The sequence below is a fragment of the Micromesistius poutassou genome (assembly GCF_964030765.1).
Source record: "Micromesistius poutassou genome assembly, chromosome: 24".
In the NCBI taxonomy this organism is placed as follows: Eukaryota; Metazoa; Chordata; class Actinopteri; order Gadiformes; family Gadidae; genus Micromesistius; species Micromesistius poutassou.
In genome coordinates, this window is record NC_140294.1 from 6,834,391 (window position 1) to 6,846,280 (window position 11,890).

At 44.3% G+C, this 11,890-nt stretch overlaps 2 protein-coding genes across 4 annotated transcripts in view; one reads left to right on the top strand and one right to left on the bottom strand.

The window, feature by feature from the left end:
- Positions 1 to 11,890, top strand: part of LOC311369502 (NLR family CARD domain-containing protein 3-like) — a gene marked incomplete at both ends in the record, with an annotated part of 312,051 nt that overhangs the window by 26,143 nt on the left and 274,018 nt on the right. The window lies entirely within an intron of this gene.
- Positions 2,989 to 11,839, bottom strand: LOC311369539 (B-cell receptor CD22-like). 2 transcript variants are annotated; one of them, XM_084487765.1, is made up of 9 exons: positions 10,154 to 11,839; positions 9,810 to 10,004; positions 6,653 to 6,994; positions 6,305 to 6,556; positions 5,821 to 6,087; positions 5,269 to 5,529; positions 5,080 to 5,170; positions 4,942 to 5,002; positions 2,989 to 4,605 (listed from the first exon to the last, which is right to left on the bottom strand). In XM_084487765.1, the coding sequence occupies exons 3-9, from the start codon at positions 6,945 to 6,947 to the stop codon at positions 4,396 to 4,398; spliced, it is 1,437 nt and encodes a 478-aa protein (XP_084343891.1). In that variant the 5' UTR covers positions 6,948 to 6,994; positions 9,810 to 10,004; positions 10,154 to 11,839; the 3' UTR covers positions 2,989 to 4,395. The 2 variants fall into 2 exon arrangements, with proteins under 2 accessions (XP_084343891.1, XP_084343892.1); XM_084487766.1 differs by lacking the exon at positions 9,810 to 10,004 and having other exon boundaries at positions 10,154 to 11,837.

Consider the following 11,890-nt stretch of genomic DNA (forward strand, 5'->3'; position numbering starts at 1 on the left):
CCGGATATTGAAGACTTAAAGCCAGAACAAGAAGCATGTTTGACGAATTTTTTGGAGGGCAAAGACGTTTTTGGACTTCTTCCTACCGGGTTTGGGAAAAGTTTAATTTACCAGCTGGCCCCGTTAGTGGCGAATACATTATGCAAGCCAAACGCTAATGCTAACCCTATTGTTATCGTTGTGTCCCCCCTGCTTGCCCTGATAGAAGACCAGATTAAGGAGGCAGGGATACTGGGTGTAACAGCAGGCCAGCTTGGCGTTAGTGATGACCAGGACATAATAAACGGAAATAAATAAACGCATAGCATACGTCACCGCCAAGCAGCAGCGATTAGTCGAAGCAAACGGAAGCAACCGCCTCCCGGAAGCAAACGAATCTCTACGGCTCGTGTTCAGACGCTATATGAAATGTAATGAAGTAAGCGGCTGATGCATCAGGCTACCGTTTATTCTCCAACAGAGACGGACGGACGGAGGGGGTCGGACAGAGGGAGACATTTGTCAGGCCTCAACAGACCTTGAGGATGTCTGCCGCCTTCACTGCGACCGCCAGCAAGGTTTTCATCACACTGTCGCTGAGAAGTTTCTGTTTTGAAGGAATACAAAATAAACAATTATGAGCAGTAAAGTCACCATTGTGAAGTCCGCTGGTTTCTCAGCAGGTCTGGGGTTGACATTTAACACATTCTTTAGTGTGAGATGAGACGTATGTTTGCTTTGAGGAGAAAAACTAATCAAATAAAACATTCAGGGCGTATACGATAGATAATGTGGTACAACATGTTGTGTACGATTTCAACTACATTCCCTCATACTATGATCACTTGTGTAATGATGATAAAGATTTATATATCTGTCCATGTTAACAAATACACAGAAAGCTAACTTATAACAGAACCATAGCACAATAGACAAGTGCGCTGTGTTGTTGTTTGAATGTATGAATACTGACCTCTGACATGACCTTAAAAGGGCTTCCTCTCATCCCGGAGTATCTCTGCGTCGCAGGCTCTCAGCAGCCTAACCACGTGATTGGCTGAGGCCTGGTCGATGTCACGCGTCAGCGGGTTGGACTTCTCCGAAACAGGAAGTTCAGACTTGTAGTCTGGAAACTTTTTGGAATCCAATGAAAGTAAACTGCATGAATGAAATGTATTTAATTCATTAAATAGCATTTTGAGAAATGATCTTGGAGGCTTAACATCACTGTATGTTACCCTCACCTACAGCGGCGGAGCCACAAATGTCCATATAGGAGGCACAGGAAAAAACAGGCGGGCAAAGCCAGTTTGATTGAACCTAAGATAGGCCTCGATTAGATGCACCATACAAACATTAATCAAAGGCATGTTATATTTATGACATAAAGGTGGAATTTATTAAAGGCATTTGATCACAGCTGACAAATTACACGGAAACATTTTAAACTTGCGCAAAACTGCATGAACCCATGCATCGGCGCGTCACATTTATTGAACGCTTCACCGCTCTCGGTCACAGCTGACAATTCACCGTCAGGCTAAACATTTTAAACCTGCGCAAAACTGCATGAACGAAGCTTTGGTGAGCATCACATCAAAGTGAAACAGATTGGCCGTATAAGACAAGTCTACTGCAAAGATGACAACTTATCACACACACACGCAGAGAGAGAGAGAGAGAGAGAGAGAGAGAGAGAGAGAGAGAGAGAGAGAGAGAGAGAGAGAGAGAGAGAGAGAGAGAGCGAGAGAGAGAGAGCGACAGTGAGAGCGAGAGAGAGAGAGAGAGCGAGAGAGAGAGAGAGAGAGAGACAGTGAGAGAGAGAGAGAGATAGAGAGAGAGAGAGAGTCCTCCTCAACAGACAGGCCTAATGTCTGACGGCTATATGTCTTTATTTCTTATATTTGTAAAGTGGGAGGGCTCTCACAGAAACGTTCAGGAGGGGAGGGGGGAGGAGCTGCCGGCTGTTTGCGATGTGACTGATTCTTGAGCTCTCAGACGAGCGCTGACTTGCGCGCCTTTTTTAGACGGTGAACGTAAACGAAGGAAAGCCCTCTGATTGGACGGGCAAGACTGACAATGAGGCGGGCCTAGGCCCGTCCAGGCCCGCCGTGGCCATGCCTCTGCTCACCTAGCACCTTGTGAAATACTAAGTATGACTAAGTAGAGTGAAATGAGACTAGAACGTAGACAAATCTACCTGCTGTACGAGCAGCTGGAAGTCAATTCATACCATTTTGTTGTTTCTGAAGATAAACTAATCTGCAAGCATAATATACTTCAGAGCAGCCAATAGTGACCGTCTGGTAAGGATAAATATCACAATAATGTCAACGGAAACTGTGCAGTTCTTACCTCCCATTCACACGTAGATAAGGGTCCGCATTTCACATTTGGTTCAGCCACTTCAGTAGCAGGCGTGAGTGAGTGAGTGAGTGAGTGAGTGAGTGAGTGAGTGTGTGTGTGTGTGTGTGTGTGTGTGTGTGTGTGTGTGTGTGTGTGTGTGTGTGATGGAGTGAGTGTGTGTGTGTGTGTGTGTGATGGAGTGAGTGAGTGAGTGAGTGAGTGAGTGAGTGAGTGAGTGAGTGAGTGTGTGTGTGTGTGTGTGTGTGTGTGATGGAGGGAGTGCTGTGAGTCTACACAGTAACCTTTGATCCAGGCAAGTGGAATACAGATCTCTCTCTCTTCAACTCAATTTAAAAAATTTAAAATTAGTCCTACCAGCTCACCACTCCTTGCAGTGATGAGGAGGAGGAATCATTTCAAAGAAGGACGAAGACGAAGGGAGGCCCACAGCCTCCTCCATGACGGTCATTAGTCTCCTCCAAGGGTCTCTCAACCAGAAGTGCATGAAGCCTTTTAAAAGGGTTTTCTAATGGACCTTTCTGTCTCTCCCTCTCTCCCTGTCAGTCTCTTCCTGTTCCTGTGTATGACAACGTCTTAGCTGGGACCAATCGCTTGGCTCCTTCAGCACAGAGTGAACCAATAGAACGGCAGGATGACCTTCAATTCAATTCATAAAAGCTTTATTGGCATGAGAAACAAACGATAACATTGCTAAAGCAGGTGAAAAATGAGGAGGTCAGAATATTGACTCTTTTTCTCTTCTGATATCATGAGAAGCTCATTCAGGGACAGCCTTGACTCTTTGAACGTTGACCGTAGAGTAAAGGACCTCCTCCGACCGATCTGATTGGACATTGGAGCAGGCCCGGTTCCAGAACAGAATGCCTTGGGGTGCATCTGAGATTATAGGGGGTGCACCAGTACTATAGTAAAACCAGCTACCCAGCTTCAGTTCAGACTTCGCTTTTTACACTAGGCCTTTCTACCAGTAGATAGACAAGCACTTCTGGGTAGTTGTACTGACATGTTGGGACAAAAACATTTACTGTGCTTAAAAGATGGTATCACATCATGTCTTGTGATGTGGAGAACATTTCAGCTGCAACGTTAGCTTATTGATATCCAAGCTTTGGATATGAGAATGAATTAATAATTTAAAAGAAAAATTTGAAAAACAAACATTTAAAAGACAAATTTGAAAAGGCTCAAGAGGTTCACATACTTTCAAGCAAAGCAAACTTTGTGAGACCAAATAATTTAACAACATAAACATAAAACATAAAACATGCTCTGTATTTATATAAGTGAACCACTAAATGTCACAAAATAATTTTACATTATCATTCACAAGATAATGCTTGAAATATATCACTTTATGTCTAATACATCTAGATTATATGGAACCTTTTGAATTAAATTACAAAAAATAGCTTTTCCCTGATATTCTAATATTATGAGATGCACCTTTATGTGAACCACTTAATGTCAATTGCTTATTCTGCTGCCCAAAACTTTTAATGCTGACAGATAAAACCCAATTAGGAATGTTATTTTCACAAAAAGTAATCAGTAATACATAGTGCCTTTCTTAAAGTTCACAAGATTGTAAATAAATACAATCAAAACACAATTGGCAAATATGGGTTCTTATGAACAACACAGTGGCGCCGGCAAAGGCTGCTTGTCCGGGAGTGAGAGCGGGAAAGGCAGCGAGTCGGTCAGGATTGAGCTAGCGTTGCTAGTGCTAGTGTTCACAACGGTTATACTGTCTGATGTATTGGATTCTTTTGCGGTGTTCTTTTTTATTTTCGGATATCCATTGTAAATGCCTAATTGTTGCCGAAGAAGTTTAATGTCACTGACGTGCGCGCCGCCGGACGGGGCGCAGTTCACGCGCACCTGTCATAATAATAATAACGTTCTTATCGGTTTAGTGAACAAAATAAATGCAGCAAACAACGGTATTTAATGGAAATTGTCACAAGTTTGATTACAATTTGTTTTGTGAGCAAGTGTTTTATTTTTTTTATCATATTTATAAAAAATAAAAAAAATGTCACTCCCCTTTTTTCAATTGAGGGTGCAAACTATTTTTTGGGGGGTGCAATGCATGCTTATGCACCCCCGTAGAACCGGGCCTGCATTGGAGCCAGCCAATCGGTGGATGTGGACGCTGGCATAGTGAAGGTCATCCTGCCGTTCTATTGGTTCACTCTGTGCTGAAGGAGCCAAGCGATTGGTCCCAGCTAAGACGTTGTCATACACAGGAACAGGAAGAGACTGACAGGGAGAGAGGGAGAGACAGAAAGGTCCATTAGAAAAGCCTTTTAAAAGGCTTCATGCCGGTTGGCCTTGACCCAGAGCTGGCTACCGTCGCTGGGGTAGGACCGTGGATCCACCACTCAACCACTAAATTGAGGGTTTTTCCTTTCACCTCCAACAGCATTTCTTCATTGGGCATCATCTCTTATGTTTGCATATTGACAGAGCAACAGACAAGACCACTCGCTAAAGAAAGAAGTCACGTTTCACATGTGGTTTGGGGCGTTGCCTCGGGGTATTTCCACTGTGTGTTAGTTCCATCATGGGTTAGTTAAATGACTTCCTGTGTCTCACCCCCTCCTCGGTCTCTGGCCGTCCTCCCAGCCCAGGGGCTTTTCTGGACGCCTTCTTTCTCCTGGGGAAGAGAACAGACGGATGAAGAAGCAGCAGGAGAAATCCATGTCAAAGAATGAAGGGAGAGAGAGAATATACCTCATCCAGAGGAAGACGAGGAGGGCTATGGGGGATAGTAAGGCCGCAGCGGTTCCTACAGCAACTAGTGTGTGTGGTGATGGTGAGGAACCTGCAACATCCATAGGCCAGTATTAGACTGTGTGCTCAAGTCCTTAAACCTGACCCTTTGATACATCAAAGGTGTTGGTCTATCAGATGAACGATTACCTGTCACATAAATGAACAACAAGGTGGAATTATGACGTCCGATTCCATTATGCGCTCTGCAGTAATAGTTTCCTCCATGCTGGGATGAGATATGAGCGATGGTGTAGTTCTGTCCTGATTGTCCCACTGAGTCTTCACGGTCCTTGAACCAGGTGAAGTCAGCTGCTGGGTTGGCATCACTGCTGCAGCTCAGAGTCACTGAGCTGCCCTCCTCTATCTCACCAGAGGCACTTGAATACACAGATGTGTTTTTAGGCCCATCTGGAGGTCATTGACATGGCATGACATTGGAGGTCAAAAACATGTATAAACATAACGTGGACTAGTATTAACGATATTGACAAGAAAAGCTTTGAGAGCTTTTGAATTGAATACATGATGAATAAATATCTTAAATATGAGAGAACTGCTCCATATGACGTTCAACTTTTAGCATTTTAAACAGTACTCTCATATAAAAAAAAAGCAGAGAGTGATGTTTGCCCTATGGGATGATTCATGTAGACGAGGTTTAGATAATTTCTCTGTATTTGAACAGTGTGTTTTACTCACACTTCACATCGATGGAGATGGATTCTGATGTTGTCCCTCTCTCATTCTTAGCTTCACAGAGATATTGTCCAGTGTTTGAAGACTGGATGTGATCAAAGACGACCTGTTGACCCAGGCCCGTCACTCTGGAGGAATCATCTGTAGTAACCTTGAACCAGGAGAAGTTAGCTGCTGGGTTGGCATCACTGCTGCAGCTCAGAGTCACTGAGCTGCCCTCCTCTATCTCACCAGAGGGACTCACGCTCACTGAGGGGGTCTTTGGAGCATCTGGTGGCAGGTGTGTTGATAACAAGTGTTAGTTAAATGTATCGCAAAAGTATTATCAAACATGTCAGGCTAGTATCATTGCCCTTTTCATTAAAGAGTCACCAAAGACAAACATCAGACTGCAGTCACCACCTCTGGCTCAACAGTGTTATTGCAGTCACAGGTAAACTGGGCCAATCAGAAACAGATGAAGTGGGATGTAATATACACATGGTACATTGAACGGTGAGGGTCTTTTGGGGAGAGCGGAGGGGTCGGTCACTTCTGACGGAGCAGGAGTAGTTCCCAGCATGCCTCGGGGTGGCGTGCTCCAGAACCAGCTGGTTATTTGGTTCCTCCAACAGGTAAACGTTGTTCTGGTACCAGATGTAGGAGGGTGGACCAGTCAGAGGACAACTGGTGATACAGCTCAGTGTCACTCTCTGGCCCTCTGTCACCGTGGCAACAGGGGTCACGTCCACGCTCAGGCCTGAATAAGTAATATATAGTATATAATTAAACCGCTGTAGAGTCCTGACTGTTTAATATTATTAGTATTATTGGCCGACTATATATAAAGTATTACCTGTGACGGTCAGAGTTGTACCATGTAAATCACCTTTCCATTCATGGTTCTTTGTTGTGAACTTGAAGCGGTACTCTGCTGAATCTGTGACTTTGAGGTCAGTGATTCTCAGAGTGGAGCTTCGTCTCCTTTCGTCAGAGTACTGAGCACGGCCTTTATATTCAGAGTCTGTCTTGAGGTCCCTGGGCTGTTGATTATCTCTCCATATATACCAGTATGTATCTGATGTATAGATTGTTCTAACCGGGCCGTATGTGCAGGAGATGTCCACTGATGTTCCTTGTAGAACACACATGGTTCTGGTGGTGTAGGACACTTTGTAACAACTGTAGACAGAGACACCTGAGAAAGGAATAGCACCGTTAGAGTTCTTGAAGCACTAATCTGGTGAATTTGTAGTCTTAGTGTTTACTAAGAGAATAGCAATCTGGTTTAGTTCAATGAGAAAATACCAGAGTAGAAACTACAATAGTAGAAACTAAAAAGATATACTATAATAGAAGCTGTAGTTTATGGAAGTAAATCTGTCTCATCGGATTTTGAAAATAAAAAGCCATTGATTTTTTAGCTCTGAATTTTTCTGATTTTTTTTCTTCTGAATTTAACTAAATAAAATAAAGAATATAAATAAAGTAAAAAAATATAAATAAAGTAAAAAAATGCAATAGTCTAAATTCAGATTCATAATGCTATGTATTCATTTCAACTTAGATATTTTCAACGTCCCCAAACTCAACATGTCAAATTCAGCTGCAAAATTCAAGGTACGAAATTCAGCGTTAACGTCGGGGGACCCAGGAAAGAGCAATCGATCCCAGATGCTAGATCGCGGTCAAGCAAGGAGAGCGAGCAGGAATAATAAGAGCGTCACTCGTTGGATACCTGACTCTGATGCGGGGGGAAGGCATGTGCAGAGCAGGTTTTAGCCTTGTCAACGAAACGGCTGTGATGATGGGTCTCTCTTTCTTGATACAAACGTTAATTCTAAACAGCATTTTACACAGTAGCCTATAATAGGAAATGCTCAAAGGTAAATCAACCTGACTGTAGCTTTTTAATGGGGAAAGAGGCAACGATGGTGGACCGTATCACCCTATCCATTGAATGGGATTGTAAAATGCAATCAAATCAAATGTATTTATTAAGCACGATTAGGTGGGGGGGGGGTATTTATGTTTTTGTTATAATGCACACCGGTTTTTTTTAACCCTTTTACTGCAGTTTGTGAAATAAACAATGAACTAATGACTGTATGTGAAGTGTGCATGTGCGTGTTGTGGCAGCCCGGTTCACGAATATTACTCACACACACGGAATGCACCACACTCAGATTCCAGGCTGAGCCGAAGTCGGCGTTTATTCGGCTCAATGGGTACAATGCAATGCAAATATTAGATCAGCTGTGGCCTCCATGAGACTCTCCGTTATCAATTGACTCTTTGCTGGTCCTTCTTGTTCCCCCCGGTGTGCGTCCATGCTCGTCTTTTATGCCGACTCTCCCCCCCCTCCGGCCAGGTGCGTTGCATCCCGGTGATTGCGCCGGGTGCCGACGCACGCTCTGCTGCCGACTGGTGGGTGAAGGCGGTATACCCCGTCGACCACTACCCCCCGGTTCCCCCGGGTGGGGAGCGGGTTGTCACAGTGTGTGTGTGTGTGTGTGTGTGTGTGTGTGTGTGTGTGTGTGATTGCAGTGACTTGGCTGGATTTGCATGCAGCTTAGGCCTAAGGGTAATTGTAGTGGGTTAAGACCCCAATTTATTAGGGCACCAATTTGGGGAGATCTGAGGTCCCTTTGCCTACTGGTGTGAGTCTGGGGCGATCTGAAGCCCGCTGCCCGCTGTGGCACGAGAGAGCAGAGCCGACAGTATCGTGCATTGAGTGGCAACTGAAGCGGCTGCAGCCTGTAGCTCCAGTGGACGCACGGCGTGCCTCGGGAAGAAGCGCCTGACAGCAACCTGATTTAAATTCTCATATCTCATATCATCCTCTTATCTGTATCATGCCACTCAGTGCGCTATGCTGTCGGCTCGTTATGCCACCACAGAGGCATATCAACCGTTTTGCTTCAGCCAACGGTGTCCAAAACGAATGCACCCATCCCGAGTGATCGATGATGATACAAACGTTACGTTTTAAGCTTGTGCGTGTTTCCGCACGTGAACCACTTCAGGCCTGATGCCTGTCTACACTTCAAACTCGTGCATGTTGCAAAAAATGTACAACAGCGCCCCCTGGGGTCACACTTTCCGGTGGGTCGCAGAATACGGTGTAACACCCGCTCGCTCTCCTTGCTTGACCGCGATCTAGCATCTGGGATCGATTGCTCTCGATTGCTCCCGGCATGTTGAATTTGGGGACGTTGAAAATATTTAAGTTAAAATGAATACATAGCATTTTGAATCTGAATTTAGACTACTTGAATTTAAATATTACTTGAACTTTGAATATTTAGTTCAATTCAGAAGAAAAAAAATCGGATACGTTATTTCGATGCATAAATATTCAGAGCTAAAAATTCAATGGCTTTAATTCAGTGGAAAAAAAATCCAGGTACGTTATTTCAATGCATAAATATTCAGTGCTTAAAATTCAATGGCTTTTTATTTTCAAAATCCGATGACAGATTTACTTCCATAGTAGTTCCTACTTATTCCTTTGGGATCACTTGACAACATTAACATTAATTAAAGCAGTCATTAACTTTAACTGACATTGAATAACCAGTTCACTAATGGTCTAGTAATAATTGACTAATGGTGTCCATGTTAACTAAGGTATTGATTTATACATTAGTTCATATGGCTAGACTTAACCCTAGCTCTAACCTTACCCATGAACCCTAACTCCTGTGCTAATATATATTAATGCTTATTACTGCATTTACTGAATCAACAGTAAATGAATGTACCCATATTGTCAAGTGTTACTATTCTTTCTAATATGTATTCTTAATAAGTGTCCTCTTATATATTATGATAGAGAAACTATTCCCTCCACCACAATGTGACAGAAAATATGTTTCTCTTATAACTTTCCAGAGTGTGAAGTATCTTTCTACTGGTAAGGCTGCACACACGCGTTGTCCATTAATAACACACGTAGTTATTACAAAAAGCTCCATAACATCTGCCCTCATGTCAGTGTGGAGTCGACTTACACTCTAAAGGGGAATGGAGGCGTTCGTATCCTTCAACAGCGCAGGAATAGCTGTCATAGGAGGTAGGGTATATATAGAAACTTCCACTGGTACGCCGTCCGTTCTTGTACCAGATGTAGTTAGGGTTACCAGCTAGTTCACACGTGTGACCACTGGAACATTCCAGATATGGTTTGATATATGAGACCTGCAGATCTGGGTCCAAGAGAAAAACTGTTATTCATAATGGTTCAGATTACAGACTTTCACACGCACGCACGCACGCACGCACACGCACACACACACACACACACACACACACACACACACAATGTTGGGTAGTCTTATAAGTCATCAGAGTATACCTGTCACTGATAACTTCACTCCCGTTGGACCAGTAAATCCTGTCTGGTTTGTTATGAACCTAAACTTGTACCAAGCAGAGTCAGTGTTTCTCAGGTCTTTGATTATCAGGGTACACTTTCCTTTACAGCTGGACAAGCTGCAGATGATCTCTTCACAGCTGTGTTCAACACGACCTGCGTAGGCTGTATCACCTAGCAGTCCATTAGGTTGGTTTGCCTCTTCAGTAAACCACAGTCTTTCTACCGGGGCAGAGCGGTACTGTAGTTTGTAAGGGTATTCATACGCACACTCTGGGTGCTGGCGGCGTGCGTGTGCGCGGTGATGTCAGCGTTCAGGAGGTCCACCTTCAGCCGGTCGCTCCGGTAGACGGCCCCCAGCAGAGCCCCCCTGCAGCGGGGCTGGGGGTGCCCTGACAGACCCTGAGGGTGGAGGGGGTGGAGGTCAGAGACACACAGACACCACAACAGTCCAGTGGTCTGGGGGGTGTGTGACTGCCTGCTCTAAAGGTTGTGGGTTGGATGCCAGGTGTCCCCTGTCTAACCCGTAGGCGTCCTGGAGCCAGACGGCCCCTGAGGCTCCGTCAGACCGTCCTCCTACGCGCGTCACTGCTAACAAAATGGACCCTTGTTTTGAAAAGAGGAGTGTGAGGAGATCTGTGTTCACCCAAACGTATACAACACATATTGAAGGAACACAAAGACACACAAAGGGAGTCTTCTTCTTCTTCTCCTTGATTATTGAGGCAGTTGTCAGGGACGCGGGAAGTCAGTTTGAGTTGGGGTTGCTGAGAGAAAGTATATATAATGACGTCATAATAAATGATGCGCAACATTCATGGTTTACGTAGTAATACGGCCAGCAACATTTGACACCAGTTTTAGAACGTTTTACACTACAGACATGTTGACCACCAACATGCCAAAGCAGCTATAGAACCTTATTCAGCAACGGACAGATCACACACACACGGAATGGAGGTTTATTTCTGATCAAGAGGCAGGCCAGGAATCCGGTCAAGGGGACAGCAACAGGCAATGGTAGGGCAGTCATAGGGATGGGACTTCAGGTGCGATGAGGGCCAATTACAAGGATGGCTAATGACTGGTAATGGTTTACCTCACAAGTGAGGTAAGGGGGAAGAGAGAGATATATAGAGTGGGTTAGTATTGCTATACGTTTCATGATGGTTAGTATTAAGTGTATCAATGGTACAATAGTGTTACACTATAGAGAGAAAAGGCAAGAAATGTTATATATTGATAATATGATTTATCAAGTCTCAGTTCATAGCCGGGTGAACACATAGTTCAACAGTAATCCCAAAAAATACCCCATTCCAGTTGTCAGGTAAGTGTGGCAGGACCTTTTCCTGTTTATCACACATTTCACAAAGGTGGGCTACACAAAATTGGGTTGGAAAGCTAGACTAGCTATACTGTATAGCCACTGTCCATCTGATTGTCTAGTTAGCTAATATCATCATACGTGCTTTTACTGGCTTGATATTCGCTGCTATGGTTAAGGTTAGGTTTAGGGTTAGGGATAAGGATGAGGATTAGGGTAAGGTTGGGGGTGAGGGTAAGGGAGGCGGGCGGTTAGGGTATAGGGGAGGGGAGAGGTTAGGGTTAGAGGAGGGGGAGGTATGAGTAAAGGAGGGGGGAGGGGGAGGTAAGGGTGTATGGGGGGGAGGACAGAGGTCAGGGTATAGAGGGGGAGGTTAGGGTATAGGGGAGGGA